This window comes from Heterodontus francisci, chromosome 23 (genome assembly GCF_036365525.1).
Source record: "Heterodontus francisci isolate sHetFra1 chromosome 23, sHetFra1.hap1, whole genome shotgun sequence".
Lineage (NCBI taxonomy): Eukaryota > Metazoa > Chordata > Chondrichthyes > Heterodontiformes > Heterodontidae > Heterodontus > Heterodontus francisci.
In genome coordinates this window covers 38161322-38187081 of record NC_090393.1, presented here as the reverse complement: position 1 = coordinate 38187081, position 25760 = coordinate 38161322, and the positions used below count along the sequence as shown (strand labels likewise).

At 42.5% G+C, this 25760-nt stretch overlaps 2 protein-coding genes across 5 annotated transcripts in view; one reads left to right on the top strand and one right to left on the bottom strand.

Moving 5' to 3' along the window:
- Positions 1-573: 573 nt before the first annotated feature.
- LOC137382753 (RBPJ-interacting and tubulin-associated protein 1-like) lies at positions 574-24959 on the bottom strand. 4 transcript variants are annotated; one of them, XM_068055124.1, is made up of 3 exons: positions 24883-24959; positions 14762-15138; positions 574-3191 (listed from the first exon to the last, which is right to left on the bottom strand). In XM_068055124.1, the coding sequence occupies exons 1-3, from the start codon at positions 24901-24903 to the stop codon at positions 2621-2623; spliced, it is 969 nt and encodes a 322-aa protein (XP_067911225.1). In that variant the 5' UTR covers positions 24904-24959; the 3' UTR covers positions 574-2620. The 4 variants fall into 4 exon arrangements, with proteins under 4 accessions (XP_067911225.1, XP_067911227.1, XP_067911226.1 ...); XM_068055126.1 differs by lacking the exon at positions 24883-24959 and adding an exon at positions 24822-24840; XM_068055125.1 differs by lacking the exon at positions 24883-24959 and adding an exon at positions 23734-24796.
- A 218-nt stretch (positions 24960-25177) lies between these two features.
- The window catches only part of ddx54 (DEAD (Asp-Glu-Ala-Asp) box polypeptide 54), a 44351-nt gene continuing 43768 nt past the window's right edge, over positions 25178-25760 (top strand). Inside the window, exon 1 of the mRNA XM_068055113.1 lies at positions 25178-25412. Within this exon, the coding sequence (XP_067911214.1) occupies positions 25269-25412 (144 nt within the window). The 5' untranslated portion in view covers positions 25178-25268. The remainder of the gene's footprint in view (positions 25413-25760) is intronic.

The window sequence follows — 25760 nt, the reverse complement described above, 5'->3', positions numbered from 1 at the left end:
CAAATGGTTGTTTCTTACTTTCCATTATTCACTACCACATTAGAGAAAACCATTTTCCTCAAATTATATTCTACGAAGAAGACTTCTACCCAATAACATTGTGGCAAAAAATATTTTCCAAGAGAGTTGTTACACCATAAAAGTTTTTTCAACAGTATTGTGAATTCTGAAGTGAATTGATTAAGAAAAGCTGCGAAAAATACAATGGAGATTACCTGCAACTCTGTTCACAGCACGCTCACGTAGAAGACCAGACCTCCGCAAGTCTCAAACTTGATTGAAAAAGCCCGTGTCCCACTCTTCACCTACCTGTTCTTTGCTCCCAGGCTTAAATGTTAAAATTTTCTCCCTTTTTTGTAATGAAACCACCCCAATCTCAATAGGGACCCACACCCATACGATGTTGTGGTGTGGCATCCTCAGCCTGCGAATTATGCTGCAGGAGATTTGCTAATATATTTGAAGATTTTATAAAGTGTCCCACTCCGTATATGCACCTAATCTTTGGTCTGAAAACATGCAATAATTCATTTACTAATAGAATGATGCACAAAAGATTAAAAAAATCCACAAACTGACTCAATTTATTTAGTTTAAATAAAAATTTGCTTGAACATATATTTCTGCCAATAACTTGAACATGATTTACACTGTATAATTTTTAAATTACTTGGCACAAGTGCATTATTAGAATCATATTCAATAAAAAAGGTAAATAGCAAAAAAACTCAGTTTAATAATTGATGTACCAATTTCAATGTAGGTTCAATTATGAAACATATAAGTAGCTTACAAACCCTTGGATATGGTTTTTAAAAATAAGTCAGTTTCTGTGCCGGAAACTTGTAAAATTATTAAGTTACCATTTACCATGAAAGAAAGAAAAAGATAGAATTTGCATTTATATGGCATCTTTCACATCGTCAGGACATCCCAAGTGCTTTATAGCCAATGAATTACAGGCAAATATGACAGGCAATATGCACACAGCAAGGCTCCACAAACAGCTATGAGATAAATGTCAGCCAGAACACCCAAGATCCTTTATATCCACCTGAGCAGGCAGATGGCACCTTGGTTCAATGTCTTCCTGTATTAATCCTGTAATAGGGCTTGAACCCATCACCTTCTTACGCCGAGGTAGAAGCACCAGAGTCAAGCTGAATCAAATATTCGCTTCAAACAGGAACACTGCAGTAAACCATGTATAAATTTTATAAAACATTTTCTGCATTGTTGCAGAGAATGATGTATATCAAACAAAAGCCGACACTTACCCCAGGGTGGGAAGAAAAAAAGTTAACTTCACTTTAGAGGAAGTTAAATTGGGCATTATTATCCGAGGAAACTCCTAGAGACTGTGGAGTACTGGTATAGGTAGATAAAAATTTAACCTGTGCTAACTTGGCAAAAGGCAGTTGTACCAGTTCATGTTCTACAACATCATGAAGCTCTATTCCAATGACATCAAGGATGGGCAGCATTGATCACAACCCGTCATCTCCCGATTATACCTCATAGAGGGGAAAAACAGTATTATTTGCTCTTGAAGACAGTTCCACTTGTACATATCCTTTCTGAAAGCTTTGTTATCTTAACATTACTTTGCTCATTCTGCCCTTTGGATGCCCTATGTTTTGTTTTGTGCGAACAGACACTGTTATAACGACGAGGGGACCAAAAGCTAATTAAAGCGCAAACCTTCAATTCACCGTTGATGTTTTCTATCATAGGCTTGCTGCAACTTTCATCAAGACTATTAGTAGATTGACATGGGGACCTTAATTGTGCCTCTAAATGTGCATTAGTGCCAATAGATTATTACATCCTAGTGATCTGGTGAAAGGGAAAGGACAAGAGTGGAGTTTTAATAGGCAACGCATTGCATCACTGTTACTGTGTATTGCAACTAGAGTCTGTGAATCCTTCACTTCCATTTGCAGTGAAACAACAATCATGAAAATATTCTGCTAAAAACTACCAATGTATTAGGAATAGGAGTAGGCTATTCAGCTCCTTGAGCCCATTTCGCCATTCAATCAGATCACAGCTAATCTGCATCCCAACTCTGTTTACCTGCCTCTGTTCCACAGAGGTTGACATTCCTCCCCAACAAAAATCTCAGTTTCAGCCTTGAAAATTTCAATTTCAATTCAGGGCCCAGAACTGACAGAAGTACTCCAGATGCCATATGACCAAGGCTCAATATAATGTCCTCCCCTTTGCATCCCTTAAGATAAAGGCCAGCATTCCATCAGCCTTTTTGTTCATTTTTCTACCTGTCCACTATCTTTTAATGATTTGTGACCTGGAAGCATAAATCTCATTACCTTCCATAGTTCCCAGTTTTTAAGAAAATGTTCCGATTTGTCTTTCCTGGATCCAAAGTGGATAACCTCCCACTTCCTCAAACTGAACTTCATTTGCCACAGTTTTGCCCAATCACTGAAATGAACATGATTTTTGAAAAATATTCATAATTAGTAGGCTTTTTGACACACAGAAAAGACACAATTGTTTCATGGTCCTTAGAAATCTGAAAATCTAGCTACCTTCCTACCCCAAAGTGGCTTTAGAAATACCTCATTCTCCTTTATACCAATCCCATAAAATGTCAGCTTTAGTATTTCCAGGGTGGATTTAACTTGATGGAACCTGCTGCCTTGGGTTGGCCACATGAAACATAATCTGACAGACTACCTGGTCTCTGTCTATTGCAGTACTGTGGTCCTGAGAGTACAGTAAAAGCTGACATTTGTCTACACTGCAACTGTTCTGTATTTCTAGTAGTATTCTGTGTGGAATCTGCTTTCACAATTCTTTTTCTGGTGATGCGCATCCTAGTTAAAGACTGTGTTCGTTCTCGAATAGGGGTGTCTTTAGCAGAGTCGTTATCACTATTTGGTCTCTTCCAGTAATCTGTTTTACCTCTGTATTCAGCAATAAAGTCAGCAGAGGATTCTCTTGTGGTTGGATAATGTGGTTTCACTGGATTTCTTTTGGCAGATGAGAACTGGGTGCTACTAGAACAAAGTGCATTTGAGCTAATTTTATGTACTGAAGGAGTCCACAGGAGTGGACGAGTCTTTATTTTATCTTCTTTTGCAGTCCATGGTGCCTCCCAACCTGGGTCCTCTTGCTTTGGGCCAAAAAGAGACTCATCACAGTAACTGGGCATACAGCTTTTTAACCTTGGTTAAAGAAGAAAATAAAGAGAATACAATATTCAATAAATGTACGAGACGTCAATTACAATTTTTTTTAAACTACATTCCGGCTGCACTAGTTTTGCCTGTGGTCTAATTATTGAGATGGATTGTACTATTGTACATCTGAATTTTCTAATAATAAGGAAATTTCTTAGCCAATATTCCAAGATGGCTTTCTTCACATGATGCAGGATAAACTTCACTCTTTTGGATTAAACAGAATGTTTCTGGAAATTGTTCCTTCAGGTCATCCAAAAATTTTCTAAGATGATTAAGAACACAGATGCTGAACTAATGAAACACATAACTTCGCAAGACTGTTCGACGTAACTGGCCTCAAGATATTACAAGCTATCGGTACTATGACTGAAAATAACCAGATTTAAATTGAAAACTAATCATGGCTACATAATTTGAACAAAGAATTACTAATTCATTAGTGCCTTCTAGTGTATCACTATCTTTCTGAATAATCATTGAAGGCATCTCTTTAAACTGGAATTCATTACATGATGCAGGAATCATCATAGAATGTGAAAAAACTACTTGGACTTGGTTTTTATATTTTCTAATCCAAAGAACATTTGATAAAATAAATTTGGTACAAATGACTTGACTATATGTTTTTACAAAAGGTTGTTCTATGCTTTTACACGTACAAATTCTGAAGAAGTAAAGATACTGGACGAGAACTTGGATATGGGTGGTGGTGCATGTTAAATTTTAATTGAATGTCAACATTACCCATGTTGTTCATTGACTACATACAATAAGGGGCCTGATATCACAAGTATTTAGCGCAACTTAAAGGTAGCCTGCACCTCTTAAAGGGGAGGTGCACTGTGGTAACGGTGATGGAAGCTTTTTCCAGAACTGAATCAGTGATGTGATACACTTAGTAATGGCTGAACATGTGAGAGAGCAAGCATCAAGGATTTCAGCCAATGCACTGGAGGCCTTGGTTGAAAAGGTGGAAAGGCGAGACATCCTATATCCAGTCCAGAGGGCAGGAGGCCTTCCAGACACATGCTCAGGAGGCATTGAGAAGAAACAGCGGAAGATCTCAATGCCAAGAGTGTTGTTCATTGAACATGGATACAGTGTAGGAAGAAATTTAATGATCTCACACGAGTCGCCAAGGTGAGTGACTTCATCTTCAAACGGCATATCCTATTAACTCCACAATAGTCTCATGCACTGCTTAATTCACCATAACCTACCTACCAACAATCTCAGAACTCAACCCTACTATTCATATGCTCTACCTCAAACTCTCACACATAGCACTGCTGCAAGCCTCACATCCACAGCTCTCAGCTTGCACACAGAGGCAGTTATTCAATCATGATAGCCACACCACAAATATATTGGATGACATTGACACAGTTCCCTCTTTCTTGCAGGTGGTGCAAAACAAGAAGTAAAAGCAAAGAATTGGAGGAGGACAAGCCCGCCTGCATATTTTAACACCTATGGAAGAGACAGTGCTGGCCATCATGGGGAGGGGCATCACAATGGTGATTAGTTTATTTTTTGTAGCATTGTGTCATGATTTAATACATAAATTTGGATTGGAATGTGCATTTTCTGTCGGTAAGAGGATGATGTGATGATTAGTGATAGAAAAGTAGAGTTTGTGAATGGGTAGTTGTAGTTGAATTTACTGGTATTGCCATGAATAATTTGATCACAAAGAGCTAGGGCAGAAAGGGTTTGACTATGTTGCATCTTCCGTTCCTTTTCCTCCATGTCCTGTTGAAATTCCTCCACCTCTACTTCATGTTCTTGCTCCCCAGCTTCTCACCTGATAGTTGGTGGCAAGGGCTGATCCCTCATTATGACCAGGTTGTGTAGCATAGGGACATAGGAAATAGGAGCAGGATTAGGCCATTCAGCCCCTCGAGCCTGCTCCGCCATTCAACTAGATCACGGCTGATCTCCTACTTCAACCCCATTTTTCCGCACTGTCCCCATATCCCTTGTTAGCTTTAATATCTAGAAATCCTCATACTTGGAGGAAGCACTGAGGGTGGCAAGGGCACAGAATGTACTCTCGGTGGGAGACTTCAATGTCCATCACCGAGTGGCTCGGTAGCACCATTACTCACCGAGCCAGCCGAGTCCTAAAGAACATAGCTGCTAGACTGGGTCTGCGGCAGGTAGTGAGAGAACCAACAAGAGCGAAAAACAAACTGACCTCGTCCTCAACAATCTGCCTGTCGCAGATGCATCTGTCCATTACAGTATTGGTATGAGTGACCACCTTGTGGAGACGAAGTCCTCTCTTAACATTGAGGATACCCTCCATCGTGTTGTGTGGCACTACCACTGTGCTAAATGGGATCGACTTTGAACAGATCTAGCAACTCAAAACTGGGCATCCATGAGGCGCTGTGGGCCATCAGCAGCAGCAGAATTGTACTCAACCACAATCTGTAACCTCATGGTCTGGCATATCCCCCACTCTACCATTACCATCAAGCCAGGGGATGAACCCTGGTTCAATGAAGAGTGCAGGAGTGCATGCCGGGAACAGCACCAGGCATACCTCAAAATGAGGTGTCAACCTGGTGAAGCTACAACTCAGAACTACTTGCATGCTAAACAGTGTAAGCAGTATGCGATAGAGAGAGCTATGCGATAGAGAGAGCTAAGCGATCCCATAACCAACGGATCAGATCTAAGCTCTGCAGTCCTGTCACATCCAGTCATGAATAGTGGTGGACAATTAAACAATTAACAGGAGGAGGTGGCTCCACAAATATTCCCAGCCCCAATGATGGGGGAGCCCAGCACATCAGTGAAAAAGATAAGGCTGAAGCATTTGCAACAATCTTCAGCCAGAAGTGCCGAGTGGATGATCCATCTCGGCCTCCTCCATTACAGATGCCAGTCATCAGCCAATTCAATTCACTCTGCCTGATATCAAGAAACGACTGAAGGCACTGGATACTGCAAAGGCTATGGGCCCTGAGAACATTCCGGCAATAGTACTGTGCTCCAGAACTTGCCACGCCCCTTGCCAAGCTGTTCCAGCACAGCTACAACACTGACATCTACCCGGCAATGTGGAGAATTGCCCAGGTATGTCCTGTACACAGAAAGCAGGACAAGTCCAACCCGGCCAATTACCACCCCATCAGTATACTCTCGATCATCAGTAAAGTGATGGAAGGTGTCATTGACAGTGCTATCGAGCGGCACTTGCTTAGCAATAACCTGCTCAGTGACACTCCGTTTGGGTTCCGCCAAGACCACTCAGCTCCTCACCTCATTACAGCCTTGGTTCAAACATGGACAAAAGAGCTGAACTCAAGAGGTGAGGTGAGAGTGACTGCCCTTGACATCAAGGAGCCCTAGCAATGCTGGAGTAAATGGGAATCGGGGGAAAACTCTCTGCTGGTTGGAGTCATACCCAGCACAAAGGAAGATGGTTGTGGTTGTTGGATGTCAATCATCTCAGCTGCAGGACATCACTGCAGGAGTTCCTCAGGGTAGTGTCCTAGGCCCAACCATCTTCAGCTGCTTCATCAATAACCTTCCTTCAATCGTAAGGACAGAAGTGGGGATATTTGCTGATGATCGCACAATATTCAGCACCATTCGTGACTCCTCAGATACTGAAGCAGTCTGTGTAGAAATGCTGAAGACCTGGACAATATCCAGGCTTGGGCTGATAAGTAGCAAGTAACATTCACGCCACACAAATGCCAGGCAATTACTATCTCAAACAAGAGAGAAACTAACCATCTCCCCTTGACATTCAATGGCATTACAATCGCTGAATCTCCCACTATCAACATCTCGGGGGCTACCATTGACCAGAAACTGAACTGGCGGAGGCATATAAATACCGTGGTACAACAGCAGGTCAGAGGCTAGGAATCCTGCAGCGAGTAGCTCACCTCCTGACTCCCAAAGCCTGACCACCATCTACAAGGCACAAGTTAGGAGTGTGAATGAATTCTCTCCACTTGCCTGAATGGGTGCAGCTCCAATAATACTCAAGAAGCTTGACATCATCCAGGACAAAGCAGCCTGCTTGATTGGCACACCATCTACAAACATTCACTCCCTCCACCAGTGACGCACAGTGGCAGCAGTGTATACCATCTACAAGATGCACTGCAGCAATGCACGAAGGCTACTCAGGTAGCAGCTTCCAAACCCGCAATCTCTACCACCTAGAAGGACAAGGACAGCAGTTGCATGGGAACCACCTGCAAGTTCCCCTCCAAGCCACACACCATCCTGATGGAACTATATTGCCATTCCTTCACTGTCGTTGGGTCAAAATCCTGGAACTCCCTTCCTAACAGCACTGTGGGTGTACCTACCCCACATGGACTGCAGCTGTTCAAGAAGGCGGCTCACCACCATCTTCTCAAGGGAAATTAGAGATGGGCGATAAATGCTGTCCTAGTCAGCGATGCCCACATCCCATGAATGAATTTTTTTTAAAATCAATTGATCTCTGTCTTGAACATACTCAATGACTGAGCCGTCACAGCCCTCTAGAGTAGAGTATTCCATAGATTTACCACCCTCTGTGTGAAGAAATTTCTCATCGCAGACCTTTATGGCCTACCTCTTACTCTGAGACTGTGTTCCCTGGTTCTAGACCCCCAGCCAGGGGAAACATCCTTCCTGCATCTACCCTGTCGAGCCCTGTAAGAATTTTGTATGCCTCAATGAGATTACCTCTCATTCTTCTAAACTCTAGAGAATTTAGGCCCAGTCTCGTCAATCTCTCCTCATAGGACTTCCCGCCATCCTAGGAATCAGTCTGGTGAACCTTCATTGCACTCCCTCCATGGCAAGTATATCCTTCCTTAGGTACAGAGACCAAAACTGGACACAATACTCCAGGTGCAGTCTCACCATGGCTCTATACAATTGCAGAAAGACTTCTTTACTCCTGTACTTAAAACCTCTTGCAAAAAGGCCAACATACCATTTGCCTTCCTAATTGCTTGCTGCACCCGCATGTTAGCTTTCAGTGACTTTTGAACAAGGGCACCCAGGTCCCTTTGGACACCAACACTCCCCAATCTCTCACCATTTAAGAAATACTCTACATTTCTGTTTTTCCTACCAAAGTGAATAACTTTACATTTTTCTGCATCACATTCCATCTGCCATGTTCTTGCCCGCTCACTTAGCTTGTCTAAATCCCCTTGGAGCCTCTTTGCATCCTCCTCACAACTCACATTCCCACCTAGTTTTGTGTCATCAGCAAACTTGGAAATATTATATTTAGCATGCAGCATACTATCACACAACTTGATACCCAATCAGCAGAATAACTGCAGGCCTCCTCCAGAGTGGTCCAGGCACCAGAGGCATTGCTTAAGGGCACCAATCGTGTTCTCTATTGTGTTTCTTGTGGCAGCATGGCTCTCACTGTAAGCCAGCTGTGTGTGTGTGCATGGGTTCTGGACCGGAGTCATAAGCCATGTCATCAGTGGATAACACTTGTTGCCCAGTAGCCAGCCTTTGATTTGCCGTGGTGGGTCAAATACAGCTGGCACAGAGGGCTGTTGCAGAATAAAGGAATCATGACCACTGCCAGGATAATGGACATTCACCTGCATGATTCGCTGCCTGTGGACACACATCAGCTGGGAGTGAAATCCTTTTTGGTTCAGGAAAATCACAGCATTCACATGAGATGCCACAAAATAATGTACGTGCAGTCAATGTCACTTGCACCATTGTCTCTGTCAAGCAGGAATGAGATGAAAGCTGTCTCTCTTTGTATAGACAGCCTAAGTGACCTCCCTTATACAGTAGTGTAATGCAAACTGAGAAATGTTGCTTATATCTCCAACAGCTGCCTGGAAGGAACCAGATGCATAAAAGTCAAGAGCCACGGTCACCTTGGCAGCCATAGGCAATGCAGTCCTTTCCAGTTTTGAGGTTGGAGTTGAGGCTACAGCAGTTGGGCACACTTCTGTCACAACGTCTTTAGTGAAGTGAAGACATCTCATACATTGGTCCTCTCTAAATTTCAGATAAGAGAATTGCTTCCTAAAGATCCTGGGCGGATATGGCCTGCTGCTGAGAACCCTTCTCATCCCTCCTCCTCCCTCTTCTAGCAACTTGTCCTGCTGTGTGTCACCTTACTTCATTCTCCCAGTCAGACTCAATTCCAAGAGGGAGGCCTACCAGGCCTCTCATATCTGGAAGCATCTTGTTTCAAAACAAGCCTTTAAACCACCAAAATAGTAGTTCAGCACCAGCCAGACCACTCCCTGTAGACTACTGAAACTTTAGCAAGTACGGAAAAGCACGAAAATCATGAAGAATTGCACCAGCAGCCAGAAGAAATAATCCAGCAACTAACCTGTAAGTAGTGCATGATCCCTTTAATTAATTGCTTTTTTTGCCATATATAAATGACTTCGATATTGGAATAGAGTAGAATTTCAAAATTTGCCAATGATGCCAAACTTGGAGGTGTGGCTGACAGTGAGGATGATACCAATCAATTGCAATAGGACATAGATAGGCTAGCAGAATGGGCAGACAAGTAGCAAATGGAATCTAATATAGAGATATGTGAGGTGATGCATTTTGCCTGAAGGGATAGGGCAAGGCAATATAGACTTAACGACACATTTCTAAAGCGTGCAGGAACACAGGGACCTGGGTTGCATATGCATAGGTTTTTGAAGGTGGCAGGACATACTGAAAGAATGGTTAGCAAAGCAAATAGGATCTTGGGCTTCGTAAATAGAGGTATTGAGTACAAAAGCAGGGAAGTTGTGCTGAACCTTTATAAAGCTCTGGTTAGGCCACAAGCTAGAGTATTGCATCCAGTCTTGGTCACCACATTTTAGGAAGGATGTGAGGGTCCTTGATAGGTTGCAGAGGGAATTTACCAGAATGGTTCTGGGGATGAGGGATTTTAGCTACAAGGTTAGGTTGGAGAAGCTGGGGTTGATTTTGATTTTTTTTTTGATTTAGAGATACAGCACTGAAACAGGCCCTTCGGCCCACCGAGTCTGTGCCGACCATTAACCACCCATTTATACTAATCCTACACTAATCCCATATTCCTACCACATCCTCACTTGTCCCTATATTCCCCTACCACCTACCTATACTAGGGGCAATTTATAATGGCCAATTTACCTATCAACCTGCAAGTCTTTTGGCTGCGGGAGGAAACCGGAGCACCTGGAGGAAACCCACGCAGACACAGGGAGAACTTGCAAACTCCACACAGGCAGTACCCGGAATTGAACCCAGGTCGCTGGAGCTGTGAGGCTGCGGTGCTAACCACTGCACCACCCTGCGCCACTGTGCCGCCCTTGTTCTCCTCAGAGCAAAGGAGATTGAGGGGAGATTTGATCGAGGTGTACAAGATTATGACAGGCTTAGACAAGGAAGAACTGTTTCCATTAGCTGATGCTACAAGGACTAGAGGACACAGATTTAAGGTTTTGCGTAAGAGATGCAGGGGGAATGTGAGGAGGAACGTTTTTTATGCAGCAAGTTGTAATGACCTGGAACTTGCTGCCTATAAGGGTGGTGGAAGCAGGGACAATGATTTCAAAAGAAAACTGGATGGGCACGTGAAGGAAATAAACTTGCAGGACTATGGGTAGAATGGGGGGAATGGGATTGATTGGATTGCTCTAGGGAGAGCGAGCATAGACTCGATGGGCCGAATGGCCTCCTTCTGTGCCATAAATGACTGTATGACTGTATAATTAGTGCTGGTGGGAGAATCCTTCATGCCTTTAAACATATGTTCAGCTGTGGGAGGTTAGAGAGCATGGTATTCGAAATGGCAGTGCTGGCGTCAAATTAGTATTGCACACTGATTGACGCCATAATCTACCTGCTTTGCATGCTGCTGGCTGTCATTAGCTTATATGCACATACTTACTATACCAGGATGGCATCTGGCACTCTTCCCATTGAAAGTGTGAGTGAACACCTAGGACATGAATTTCGACCTTTAGGACCCCAATTAGTGCCTATAACATGGACGCTACAGAGTCCAATTTCTCCCCTAGCAAGTTATTTCTCAACAAAACAAACTGAAACTAATTTGTAAAGAAAACACTATATATTGCTGTAGAGTCCGGCTACAATTCAGATAAGCTTTAATTTCTTAGCTTTTTCTTTCCTTATGTACAATTCCCTTGCTGAGAGGTGACTTGCACCCATGCCTTCTCAAGTTAAGTTTCAATGAGTAGGAAGAAAAAGCCACAAAATTAGGCCAGTGTCATTCCTTGAGTAACAAACTCAAATTTGTGTTGTATCAGATGATAACAAAACACTTGGGGAAACCTCACAGGATTTTTTTTAAAGTTGTGAATAATAGATTAGGGTTCTGTGCAAAGCACAAGACAATCTTCATTCACTAACAAATGGAAAACTCTGGTACAGGGCAGGCTTAGTAGAATAGTATCAGGGATGAAAGACATCAGTAATGTGCAAAGAAGGGAAAAGCTGAGGTTGTTCTCCTTACAACAGAGAAGGTTAAGGGGAGATTTGATAGAGGTGTTCAAAATCATGAAGGGTTTGATAGAGTAAATAAAGAAAAACTGTCTCCACTGACAAAAGATCAGTAACCAAAAGACACAGATTTAAGGTAATTGACAAAAGAACCAGAGGTGACATGAGGAATATATATGATCTGGAATGTACTTCCTGAAAGGATGGTGGAAACAGATTCAAGAATAACTTTCAGAAAGGTATTGGATAAGTATTTGAAAAGGAAACATTTGCTGGCCTATGGGGCAAGAGCAGGGGAATGGGACTAATTGGATAGCTCACTTAATCAGTCAGTACAGACACAATGAGCTGAATGGCCTGCTGTGCTATATTATTCTATGATTCTACCAGGTTAAATTACAGAACATGCAATAAAAGACTTCCAAAAAGCTTGAGGTCTATATGATGACTGCCAGCCCTCTATCTCCTTGACATAATGGAACCTAACTCAGAACTATATGGACCAAGATGAAAGGATACTACCAAGATTTGCTGAATCAGAAGAAAATTAGAGACCAAATCATCTTAAACATATAACCTATTGTCTCTTTTCTTTAATCCGTGGATAAACCAAAGTACAATTTCCATTTTTCTTTGAACAGGCACGGATGTCATAATGTGTTTGAAACACCAAATTGTGTGTATGGCTAAATGTAAAAAAGATTGTGAAAGATTGCAGGAGGACAGATAGGTGGTGAGTGTAGTTCAACTTGGTAACATGTGAAGTAATACACTTTGGAAATAAGAATAATGAACAGAAATACATGTTAATTGATAAGATTTTAAATGCTGTAAACATTTGTAGATATACATGTTACTAAAGATAAATGCAAATAGGTTAAGTAGGTTTTGTATCTAAAGACACAGAATTCAAATAAGGGAGATAATTTTGAACTTTACAAAGATATTAATTAGGCCATAGTTGGGAGCATTGTGTATAATTTTGGGGAACCCATTATCGGAAATATATAAAAGGAAAGGAAAATTGCAACATGGATAGTTATAAGTGAGACTGGAAACTATTTTTTTTTCACTAGAGCTTAAAAAATTTGATGGGCCACTTGATAGGGGTTGTCAAGATTATGATAAGGTAAATAACCTATTTTTCCACTGGTCCATAACAAGGTACCTAAGGGCACCTTAAAATCACAAAAAGAATTAGTTTTAATTTTCCAAACTTCTCTAGATTCAGGGAATGTTCCATTAGATTGGAAAATAGCGAATGTAACTCCTTTATTCAAAAAGGGAGGGAGACTGAAAGCAGAAAACGACAGGCCAGTTAGCTTAACATCTAACTTAGGGAAAATGTTAGAAGCTATTATTAAAGATGTTATAGCAGGGCATTTAGAAAAATTCAAGGTAATCTGGCAGAGTCAACATGGTTTTGTGAAAGGGAAATCATGTTTAACCAATTTATTGGAGTTCTTTGAGGGAGTTACATGTGCTGTGGATAAAGGGGAACCGGTGGATGTATTCTACTTAGATTTCCAAAAGGCATTTGATAAGGTGCCATATCAAAGGTTATTGCAGAAAATAAAAGCTCATGATGTAGGGGGTAACATATTGGCATTGTTAGAAGATTGGCTAGCTAACAGGAAACATTTTCTGGCAAGATGTAATGAGTGGTGTGTCACAGGGATCTGGGCTGGGACCACAACTTTTTACAATTTATATAAATGACTTAGATGAAAGGACCGAAGTTATGGTTGCTAAATTCTCTGATGACACAAAGATAGGTAGGAAAGTAACTTGTGAAGAGGACAGAAGGGGGCTACAAGGGATATAGATAAGTTAAGTGAGTGGGTAAAGACCTGGCAAATGGAGTATAATGTGGGAAAATGTGAAACTGTCCAATTTGGCAGGAAGAATAAAAAAGATTATCTAAATGGTGGGAGATTGAAGAGCTCTGAGATGTAGAGGAATCTGGGTGTCCTAGTGCATGAATCGCAAAAGGTTAGTACGCAGGTACAGCATGTAATTAGGAAAGCTAATAGAATGTTATCGTTTATCGCGAGAGGAATTGAATACAAAAGTAGGGAGGTTATGCTTCAACAATACAGGGCATTGGTGAGACCACATCTGGAGTACTGTGTACAGTATTGGTTTCCTTATTTAAGGAAGGATGTAAATGCATTGGAGGCAGTACAGACAAGGTTTACTAGACTAATACCTGGAATGAGAGGGCTGTCTTACAAGGAAAGATTGGACAGGCTAGACTTGCATCCGCTGGAATTTAGAGAGTAAGAGGTGACTTGATTGAAACATATAAGATCCTGAGACGTCTTGACAGGGTGGATGTGAAAAGGATGTTTCCCCCTTGTGGGAGAATCTAGAACTAGGAGTCACTGTTTAAAAATAAGGGGTCGCCCATTTAAGACAGATGAGGAGAAATTTTTTCTCTCAGAGGGTCATCTTTGGAATTCTCTTCCTCAAAAGGCGGTGGAAGCAGAGACTTTGAATAATTTTAAGGCAGAGGCAGATAGATTCTTGATAAGCAAAGGGGGGAAGGTTATCAAGGGTACGTGGAAATGTGGAGTTATCAGTTCAGCCATGAACTTATTGAATGGTGGAGCAGGCTCTAAGGGCCGAGTGGCCTACTCCTGCTCCTAATTCATATGAATTAAAGAGGAGGTTAGAAGAAATTTATTTACACAGAGTAACCAGAATGTGGAATTCTCTGCCACAAACTGCTGTTCAACCAGAGTCCATAAAGCCCTTTATAAAAAAAAATTAGATAGTTGCTTGAATTTTTTAAAACCTTATGGGGTACAAGCAGAACAGGGATTTGACTAGTGACTTGTGGTGGAAAATACTACTGCAGACTTGACGGACCAAGATGACCCGTGTGCAAAATTCCACAATTCTGTTATATGATCTGGAATAAAACCCGATCCAGAAAGCGTTGAGTTGGGTTTACTGCCTGCATCACCTGCTTTCTCTTCCCACTCTATTCAGCCCAACACTTCATTTATCATTCTCACGTCAGTTGTCATTAAGGCACCTCGATATTTCACTAGACTTCATACTTTGCCTGTCATTACCTGTATTTGTTCTTTTTTACTGGCATGCCACCACACTTAGCAGGGGTTGGAACTGGACCAATTTCTCCATTTGTACTCGGCCTCATTTGTGAACTTGGACTCCACAATAATGGTTGTCGAGAACCAGTTTGAGATGTAGAACCCCATGGTGGTTCAAATTCAGCCACTGAACTCTGAAGCCCATCAGAATGGCCAAATAAGGTTTCATCCACATAGGAAGTCTTTGCTCTAACTCTATAATGACTGTATCCCTTATGACTTACACGACTAGGTTGAACACCAGTGACTGCTAAATCAGCTGACATGCCTACTCCTCGAGATGGATTCTGACTTGTTGGTTTGGCCACTCTGGTCTTTTCAAGTATAGTGAAGTCAGTCTAAAGACAAGAAAAAGGAAGAGAATTTTTCTGATATACTATATTTTCAGTAATTCCATACATCAATACCTTATGATGCTCTGAAAATTGTTAAGATATATAATAATTACAAATTATAGTTCTTGTAACAATACGCACGCTGATCAGCTAATTCAGCAAACAAACCTAGGAGCTTATTTATTCTTGTGGCCCAGAGATTCACCGGCTAACCTCAGTAAGCCATTGGGGAAGCCTCGGCTGCTTTTAATATAGAAATCAGTGAAACATTCCTTGTGTACCAATCTTTAACTAATAATAAAAACAGTGAATAGTCTCAGCAGTTCAAAGGTACTGTACTGATGGATGATGCTGTCAGCATAATATTACATGACAGGTTGAAAACAACTGGGGTGCCATGTAACACAACATGGCAGCTCAAAAAATACACTTACAAAATCCCAGCTAATCACCCCTCCACAAAGAAAACACTATGGTATCAATGGAAACATCAATAACATTATTGTTTAGATTGAGATTAGAGATACAGCACTGAAACAGGCCCTTCGGCCCACCGAGTCTGTGCCGAATATCAACCACCCATTTATACTAATCCTACACTAATCCCATATTCCCAACAAACATCCCCACCTATCCCTATATTTCCCTACCACCTACCTATACTGGTGACAATTTATAATGGCCAATTTACCTATCAACCTGCAAGTCTTTTGGCTTGTGGGAGGAAACCGGAGCACCCGGAGAAAACCCACGCAGACACAGGGAGAACTTGCAAACTCCACACAGGCAGTACCCGGAATCGAACCCGGGTCCCTGGAGCTGTGAGGCTGCGGTGCTAACCACTGCGCCACTGTGCCGCCCTCCTGAGAAGCAGGAAAAAACCTGCCAAATTATTGATGCCGCCAGAAAAGAACTGCTCCAGAAAAGATCACAGTGACCCATCTATGTGTACTAGGCGCCAGACCAAAAGGGACAACTGACATCTTTCCAAGTCTTTTTTTTCTCTTCAAGAATGAGTAAGTATTTGGCTATTCTTTTTTTGTCTTTTTTTTTGTACCAGAGCTCTGAAGAATGTCTTTTTTTTCCAGTGTGTGTGTGTGAGTTTATGTGGGGGATTTAAAAAAGGAACTTTCATATTTCAATGTGTGTTAATGCTTTGCTTTGTTACTGGATAAGTCTTGCTTTTATAATAAACTGATAATTTGGTTGTTTATTAAAGAAACCTGATTGGTGTACTTTATCATGCAATGAAGAGTGGAGTACATGATTAACCGTATCGGTAACCGGGTAAACATTTTAAAATATATGTTGTGACCTGTGGAGAAGTGGGAAAAGACAGTGCACTCCTCCCACCTCGTTTGTTAAATAATGTACAATAATCTCATTTCTTTGATGTGCTTTTAAACTAAAAATGCAGGAGCATTTCCCAACACTACTGAAGTGAAACACCTAAAGACAACTGTTCTTGGAGGAAGGAATCCAAACGGGCATGCGAGATGTCTGAAGAATCAAATACAAAAACAAAATCAGCTTAAGAAAATGAATTTGAATTCAATTAATAAATCTGGAATTTAAAGCTAGTCTAATGATGGCCATGAAACCATTGTCGATTGTTGTAAAAACCCATCTGGTTCACTAATGTCCTTTAGGGAAGGAAATCTGCTGTCCTTACCTGGTCTGGCCTACATGTGACTCCAGATCCACAGCAATGTGGTTGACTCTTACATGCCCTCGAAATGGCCTAGCAAGCCACTCAGTTCAAGGGCAATTAGGGATGGGCAATAAATGCTGGCCTGGCCTGCGACACCCACATCCCATGAATGAATAAAAAAAGGATCTTCCTCAGTAAGGAACTATGATAGTCTGAGACCTGGGAGCCGAAGGGATCATTCCTAGTCCACAAATCTCTCCCGAGATCTTGTCCTCTGGCAGAAAGAGAAAATGAGGTGCTCTTTCCAGCTCGATTACACACACTTGTCAATCATTCCGCACTTCCCGCAATTTCTAGCCAGACTGCTTCCAGCATATCCCACCACCCTGTGTCCCCAAACTAAAAACCACATGGTCCTCAGTGTCTCCTTCAATAACCAGTACCATGAGCCTTAAAACCCCAGCAACATTTTGAACAGGACCTGATCACCCCTCCTACTGAGCATTACTTTATCCCTCCTAAGCCCTCCCCTTTAGACATTACCTCAGCTACTCCTACCACCTCCCCACATACATATCTATAGGGGACATGGTGGCATAGTGGTAATGTCACTGAATGAGTAATTAGAGGCCCCAGGCGAATGCCCTGGGGACATGGGTTCAAATCCCACCACGGCAGTTGGTAGATTTAAAATTTAATTAATAAATTCAAGAACGCTAGTCATAGTAATGGGGCCATGAAACTATCAATTACTGTAAAAACACATCCGGTTTACTAATATCCTTTAATCTCATTGAAGCATACAACATTTTTACAGGGCTCGATAAGCTTGATGCAGGATGTTTCCCCTGGCTGGTGGGGGGCGGGGGGTGTGGTGGGAGGGATCTGTACTAGATGACACAGTTTCAGAATAAGAGGTAGGCCATTTAAAACTGAGATGAGGAGGAATTTCTTCACTCAGAGGGTGGTGAATTTGTGGAATACTCTACCCCAGAAGGCTGTGGAAGCTCAGTCATTGAATATATTTAAGATAGAGATCAATAGATTTCTAGATATTAAAATATATCAAGGGATAGGGGATAGTGTAGGAAAATGGCATTGAAGTAGATCAGCCATGATCTAGTTGAATGGCGGAGCAGGCTCGAGGGGCCAAATGGCCTACTCCTGCTCCTATATTCTAACTTTGCAAACCTCTTCCTTCTTCTTTGGCCTCCTTGTCTCGGGAGACAATGGGTAAGCGCCTGGAGATGGTCAGTGGTTTGTGGAGCAGCGCCTGGAGTGGCTATAAAGGCCAATACTAGAGTGACAGATTCTTCCACAGGTGCTGCAGGGACTGTTACACAGTTGGCTCTCCCCTTGCGCTTATGTCTTTTATCCTGCCAACTGCTAAGTCTCTTCGACTCGCCACACTTTAGCCCCACCTTTATGGCTGCCCGCCAGCTCTGGCGATCGCTGGCAACTGACTCCCACGACTTGTGATCAATGTTACAGGACTTCAAGTCGCATTTGGAGATGTCTTTAAAGCGGAGACATGGACGGCCAGTAGTTCTGATACCAGTGGCGAGCTCGCTGTACAATGTGTCCTTGGGGATCCTGCCATCTTTCATGCGGCTCACATGGCCAAGCCATCTCAAGCGCCGCTGACTCAGTAGTGTGTATAAGCTAGGGATGTTGGCCGCCTCGAGGACTTCCGTGTTGGAGATACGGTCCTGCCACCTGATGCCAAGTATTCTCCGGAGGCAGCGAAGATGGAATGAATTGAGACGTCGCTCTTGGCTGACATACGTTGTCCAGGCCTCGCTGCCATAGAGCAAGGTACTGAGGACACAGGCTTGATACACTCGGACTTTTGTGTTCCGTGTCAGTGTGCCATTTTCCCACACTCTCTTGTCCAGTCTGGACATAGCAGTGGAAGCCTTTCCCATGCGCTTGTTGATTTCTGAATCGAGAGACAGGTTACTGGTGATAGTTGAGCCTAGGTAGGTGAACTCTTGAACCACTTCCAGAGCGTGGTCGCCGATATTGATGGATGGAGCATTTCTGACGTCCTGTCCTATGATGTTCGTTTTCTTGAGGCTGATGGTTAGGCCAAATTCATTGCAGGCAGCCGCAAACCTGTCGATGAGACTCTGCAGACACTCTTCAGTGTGAGATGTTAATGCAGCATCGTCAGCAAAGAGGAGTTCCCTGATGAGGACTTTCCGTACTTTGGTCATCGCTCTTAGGCGGGCAAGGTTGAACAACCTGCCACCTGATCTTGTGTGGAGGAAAATTCCTTCTTCTGAAGACTTGAACGCGTGTGAGAGCCTCCTCCACTGATCAGCAATAGAGTCTAACTCCAATTCACCAATTTAGCCAACAACCACACCCCCAAAACTAAGTATCACCATGGCCTTCATGAGGACTTCCAAAGCCCTTTTCCATACTACCCATGTACACCCTCACCCCACCCCTGAGCAGTGCATGAGCTCTGGAAACCCTTTCTCCCACCATTGAGCATTGCTCAGACTTTCGACACTTTTCCCACGGAACAAGGGAAAAACAGGCTCACTTTATCACCCTCATTGAACAGAGAAACAGTTGCTAACTCAATCTGCTCTCAGATTCTTCCCCCAGCCTACCATGCAGCAGTTTGGCCTGGGAAACAGTATCCTCTCCCCCACCACTAATCAATCAAATATCGTCCACTCCCTCCTCCTACTGAACCTCTTCTCATGTACTTCCTCCTCCTTGTTCCCATCCTTCCCCTTCTCCCTATCCACATCTCTGCCAATCTACCCCCCCCCCCCCCCCCCCTATCACCTTTTCACCATTTGGGTGCAATTATTCCCCCATCCCTCTAATCCTGCTTGATCTTAAGTCTTCATTTGGTCGTGACTTCCTGTCATTATATAAGTTTTGAATGTTTCACGTTTCAAGTGTCAACCATATATATAAGAAAAAGACATTTCTTGCTGCAAACCAAGATGTCAAACAATGTGATCTCAACATTTCTAGATAACTGAGTAACTTCAGCTTTTGGAGCTCTATCTAGTGGTAGAAGTGCGCAGTTGCAGGTATGGCTGTGTGACTGGCAGTTTTATAGTGGAAAAAACCTATCAAGGCACCACCTAGAGGTATGTTAGTGATACCCAAAGAAGAGCGTGGCATACATGCCAAATATAATACATGACTAATAATTTAAATAGCATGTCTGACCAAAGACTGCTTTTCCTAGTATTTCCATAAAGGTAACTGAAAACTCCTGTTAGTTTTCTTTTATTGTTAATAACAGAACTAATAGAGCAGTGATTTGAGACAATTACAATGGATTGTTTCTCGAAAACAACTTCATTTGCTAACCCATAGCTCTAGTATTTAATATTGCTTAATTGACAAGAGGGAGAATTCTAAATTTTAAAATTGTTTTCAGTAGTAAGATTATTTCTCGTCACTTTAGGTATCAAATATGAGTAAAATTCTATGCAAGGCCTGTTGGGTTTAATTGTATTTGTATTGGTAACATTGTAGGGCATACTAGAGAATGTCTTAGACTCCGGTAAAGCTTAACTAACAACTCTTTATTATTAAGTTACTATATACACTCTCTGCAAGCCATCTAAGCTAGCATTGTTTGTGCTGCTATACCTTCCTCTTCTCAAGCCCATCTCATGTGACTGTTACATCATCGCTTGTACAGTGGGAAGGGTCTCTCTCACTGTCTTCAGTATTAACCCTTTCCATCCGTATACTACATCTCCACCCCCCCCCACCCCCAAGTCTTTATCCAACATTTTTCCAATATATACATACGTGACTTCTCTACTACTCTTCCCCCTCCCCCCACCCACCCAAATCTCTGACTTTACAGATTCAGTCTCATCAGAGGTTTGTCAACTCTCCCCGATCTGGTTGTAATCTGTCTGGGATGATCAGTAGTCATTGGAGGAAGTCTGGATTACTGACTTGGTTTTTCATTTCTACAGGTTGTAGTATTCCATTCAGTTTGGATTTGTTCATCTTCATCTGGAAATTGCAGATGGATTACTGGCTGTTGCTTTAGCGGAATAGGAATGAAACTCCTCCGATTTCTTCATATGTTCCCTTCATTCATTCATATAACATATGATCATTGAGAGTCATCATGTTTATAGATTACTGTGCCTTCTCGTTCCAGGTCATGTATCAAACTTTTTGACCATCGTTTAATTTGGGTAAACTTTTCGCTCGAAATCTCCTATTGTAATTCTGGGTTTGTTTTCCTTCTGTAGGAGCTTTCTCTTTCTCGAACTTTCTTGTGGTCTTGAGTCTTCAATCCTGGCATTAATTGTTGAGGCAATACTGGAAGCTGTGTTCTTAACTTCCTTCCAATTAGTAATTCTGCTGGTGATAATCCGCACAGCAATGGCATTGAACGATAAACTAGGAGTGAGATAGGAAGATCTTCATTTTTCTTAAGTAAAGATTTTGTGGTTCTCACATCTCATCTGCCCCGCCATTGGACTGTGGATACCTCAGTGAGCTCATAGGATCCTGAAAGCCCATCTACACGGCAAACTGGGTAAAACATTTGTTCGCGAAATGTGGTCAGCTGTCTGATATTTCATCCGGAATCCCATGTGTCGCGAAAATATCCGGAAGGATTTTGGTAACTACCTTGGTTGTTGTACAATGTAATCATTGGACTTCTATCCACCTGGAAAAGTAGTTGATAATGATAATATATGACTTCCCACCAAACATGAATAAACCTATGCCTAGCCTTTGCCAAGATCTAGTTGAAAATTGGGTAGTCAACAGTGGTTTGTGCTGTTCTGACCTCTGTATCACGCATGTCTGACAGTTGTTGATCATGGTCACGATATCCTTAGATATCACAGGCCACCATACTGAAAATTGTGCCCTTGTTTTGCACTTGGTTATACCCAAATGGCCTTGCTATAATCGATCCAAGATATCGGATCTCATTGAAGTGGGAATAACAATTCTGTCATTGTAAACTAATAAATTAACTATTAGTTATTATCAATTATGGTAAATTATTTCCTATACTCATGGAACGTCTTCTCCCTCTTGGACTTTCTTGTGGCCACCCATGTGTACAATATTGTCTAATGTGACTGCACTCGTCATCATTCTTCTGTGCTTGTATTTCTCGTAACTTCTATGTCCTTGCTGGCCAACTTTGTGCTGTGTGTTGGGAATATGACTCTATGTTACATATGAAATTCACGTCTTCCTGTGATGCAGGATCTACGGTTGCCCTCATTAGTGCATCAGCTGATGATTGGAATGAATTTTTACCTTTGTTTGCTTGACGTCAGTTACTTTCTCAATCAACTGCAGTTCCAAGCATGCATTCCTGTTCAGTAAAGAAAATCCTTGCTTGTGTAAGATGTATAAGGTCTCTACCAGTTGTCTTCCTTTATGCTGAAAGGCTGCTTGCAGTTTGCCTTTTACTCGCATTTGTGTCCCGCCTGGACCATGCAACTGTATATCTGTCAGTTGCAGGTAATGTCTCTTCATCTATCGGATCTATTATTGTTCAGCCTAACCTAAACTCCATAATGCATATTTTTCTTGAGCACTTGTTAAAATAAAATTTGATTACAGCCAACAATTGTTTACAATCTTTTGTCAGTAAATTTAGAACAGTGCAGTGGCATTTATATAATGAAAGCAGTTCTGAGGGTATATTGCATTGTCTGAAGTGCCATCTTTCAGCTTCTATTAAACAGAAGACCTGTCTGCCTGCTCATTTGGACGTAAAAGATCTATTTGTACACTATTCAAAGAGGAGCAGGGGAGTTTTCCTGGTGCCCTAGCCCAACACCACCAAGTCAACAAGGGTGAGGAGAGATAGTTTACCCTTGTCACAGTCACAGAGAATATCATTTGTGACTTTGACAAGAGCCATCATGAAACTGTGCAGGGATGGAAACCTGATTGGAGCGATTCAAATGTGGAGTTCCAGGAGGCGACAACATGTCAAGGGCTTGAGCAAAAAGGGAGGTTGCTGATTGGACATGGTTGGATATAGTTAATGGCTGTTTTTCTGAAGAAAGGGGATGATAACAGATTTGAGGGAGAGGCAACAGTACCTGGGAGAACCGCTAACTGCGCCATTAACTGTTAACTGCTGTTGTAAGTGAATTGAGAGAGAGTTTTTTCCAGGGTGGACTCAAAATGAAGTAGGATTGGGAGGGGAAAAGGGGTTGTGGGTGGTGAGCAGTAAAAGGAAGTGATCAGAAATGGCCCTTATTTGCAACTGGAACATTGGAAGTAGCGAGGCCCTGTAAGGTCAATCAGGTGGTTGTAATGAGTTTATATTTAGGGGCGGCACAGTGGCGCAGTGGTTAGCACCGCACTCACACAGCTCCAGCGACCCGGGTTCAATTCTGGGTACTGCCTGTGCGGAGTTTGCAAGTTCTCCCTGTGACCGCGTGGGTTTTCGCCGAGTGCTCCGGTTTCCTCCCACAGCCAAAGACTTGCAGGTTGATAGGTAAATTGGCCATTGTAAATTGCCCCTAATGTAGGTAGGTGGTAGGGAATTACTGTAGGGTTAGTATAAATGGGTGGTTGTTGGTCGGCATAGACTCGGTGGGCCGAAGGGCCTGTTTCAGTGCTGTATCTCTAAATAAATATATAGAGGGAGAGATTAAGGGAGGATAGGAGGGAAGTAAACTCAGACGAGAGGGAGCATGATGAATTGAGATGGAGGTTGAAGTCACCGAGGATGAGAAGTCACTTGGTGCAGAGACTGAGGGAAGAAACCATTGATGGTATTGATACAATCTCAATGAGACTCTTAACATTAAAAATACGAGATATGAAACCACCCCCCCCCGACCATCTTAAAGAATTACACAAGATTTCATGTTTTAAAAACTAAACGAAAAGAAATCCCCATTAACTAAATAGTACTTTGTCAGTAGCTGATACTCCAAATCACAAAGAAAGGTATTTACTTATTAAAACACTTGAAAACCTCACACATTTATACGTCACACAGTCCTCTTTGATGGTGAAATCTTTGCGGTTAAAAGTCCCAAGCTGTTCCCCGTTGCAATGGGTTGTATCTGCGAAACCTTTCTCAAAATCAATGTCCTCTTTGCTCACTTCTCCGAGCACTTTCGAAATGGATGCCCGTGAATAAGATGCCTCCTGGAGATCTTGTTGGGCTTTTACTTCTCCGCAAACCTCTACTTTCAAAAGAGGTTCAAGTTTTCATAGCCTTTCACTGTATCAATATTTTCTAAGAGCAGATATTTCCTCTCTCCCCCTTGAGGCTGTCACTGCTTGTTGTCTTCCTATCTTACAACCTGCTCTAAGGCTGCCACCACTGGTCTTCTGTGTAGCCTGTCTGCCTTCGGAAAATCTGATAAATTTATCTGGAAACAGGAGTCCACAGCTCATTGCCCTTTTCAAATATGTAAACTCCAGAAGTCTGGTTTCACAGAGCCATCTGGCCTTCCATTGTTTCCAGGTATTAACAACTGCCATACATATTTGCATCCTCAGAATCACTGCCTCCTTTTTTACAATCTGAAAGTTTGGGTGGACAAAACACATTGTGCTTCAGGTGTTACCCCAGCAATCTCTGTTTTTCAAAAAACTTTTTGATCTGTGTTCTCTGTTGTCCTGTCAACCAAGATTTCTGTCTTGTCCTTAAGCACCTGACTTCTCAGACTCCACTTTAAACTTTCCAAAGACATAGTTTAAAAAATACAATCATGTTACAATATCCGGCTTTCATAACACTATCTTGGTGAGAAAATGTTTCTGGTACTTGGGTGGGTGGTGAAGAAGGAGGATTTTAAATGAGAGGCGTGGAACAAGGTGAAATGCTCATTTCAGTTCTGACACTTGCTAATTCAGTGAAAAATGGCAAAGGCCAGAATTTAACGCTTGCTGAACGGGGAGCCTTCCACCGACCGAAACGTCAGCACTGATTTTTCTTTAAAAAAAAGACTTCCACGGAAGTTGCCGGGGTCACTGAACAGATTGCTGAGTGAGGTCACACCCGAGCAATATTCGCACCGCCGCTTTTGCATACCCTGATCACAGTAAAGTCCGGGTACTATCTGTCCAGGTAAGTTACTGATGCGCTGACTCACCTGCACAGTCCTGGCGCTCATCCCCGTCACGCGCCACCCGTTGCGCGGCAGCGAACACCAGAGTCAGGATCGACCCACAGCCGGGGGGGGAATCATTACATTACACAACAGTCAGATAATAGACAGAAAAAATCATGAACTGTTAAAAGGTACTTTGTATATCAGTCATTGTCAGTTTAGAGAAATTAGGAAATAGACATATTTTTGAGTGTTGTTCCAAAAGAATTTGAAAGTCTGTCCTCCTATCCCCCTGTTAGTAACAGCGAGTGGGTGCGGCCATTGACCTGTGACGTTGCCGGGAGACATGGCGGCTGCTCTGTTCGCGTGAGCGGCGCGTGTATTTGGTCGATTTAGGCTGTTGCTTGGTTTGAATTTTGTGAGGAGCTATGGCGCAAAAGAAGAAGCGGCCAAACAGACGCAGGAAGCCCCGAGCCCACTCTCAGCCCCACCACCGGGACGTGGACGTAGAGAGTGACGGCGGGGAGTTCCAGTTGGCTCCTTTAACCGAGGAGGATGACGGTGTGGGCAAGGTTGGTGACTGGGGAGCAGCGGGCCCGAGTGATGGGTTTCTGCTGGTATCGAGTTGGTGGGGGCGATAGCTCGGATAAAGATAAATACTGCGGATGATGGAAATCTGAAATAAAAACAGAAAATGCTGGAAATTCTCAGCAGGTCAAGCAGAATCTGTGGAAAGAGAAACATTTAATATTTCAGGTTGATGACCTGCCGTCAGAACTGAAAAAAATTGGAGATGTGACAGATTCTAAGCAAATACAGAGGCAGGGAAAGAAGAAAAGGGAAGGCCTGTGATGGGGTGAAAAACAGGAGAGATTAAATGACAGGAGGGGTGATGATGCAAGACAAAAGAAGATGTAATG

Excerpts from the sequence above, each read along its gene's own strand:
- LOC137382753 (XM_068055124.1), bottom strand. The coding sequence starts at position 24,903 with ATGAGCGCCAGGACTGTGCAG. Across the intron at positions 15,139-24,882 it reads TGAGCGCCAGGACTGTGCAG|ACTGACTTCACTATACTTGA; the intron begins GTGAGTCAGCGC and ends TCTTGTCTTTAG. Across the intron at positions 3,192-14,761 it reads GTAAAAAAGAACAAATACAG|GTTAAAAAGCTGTATGCCCA; the intron begins GTAATGACAGGC and ends TCTTTAACCAAG.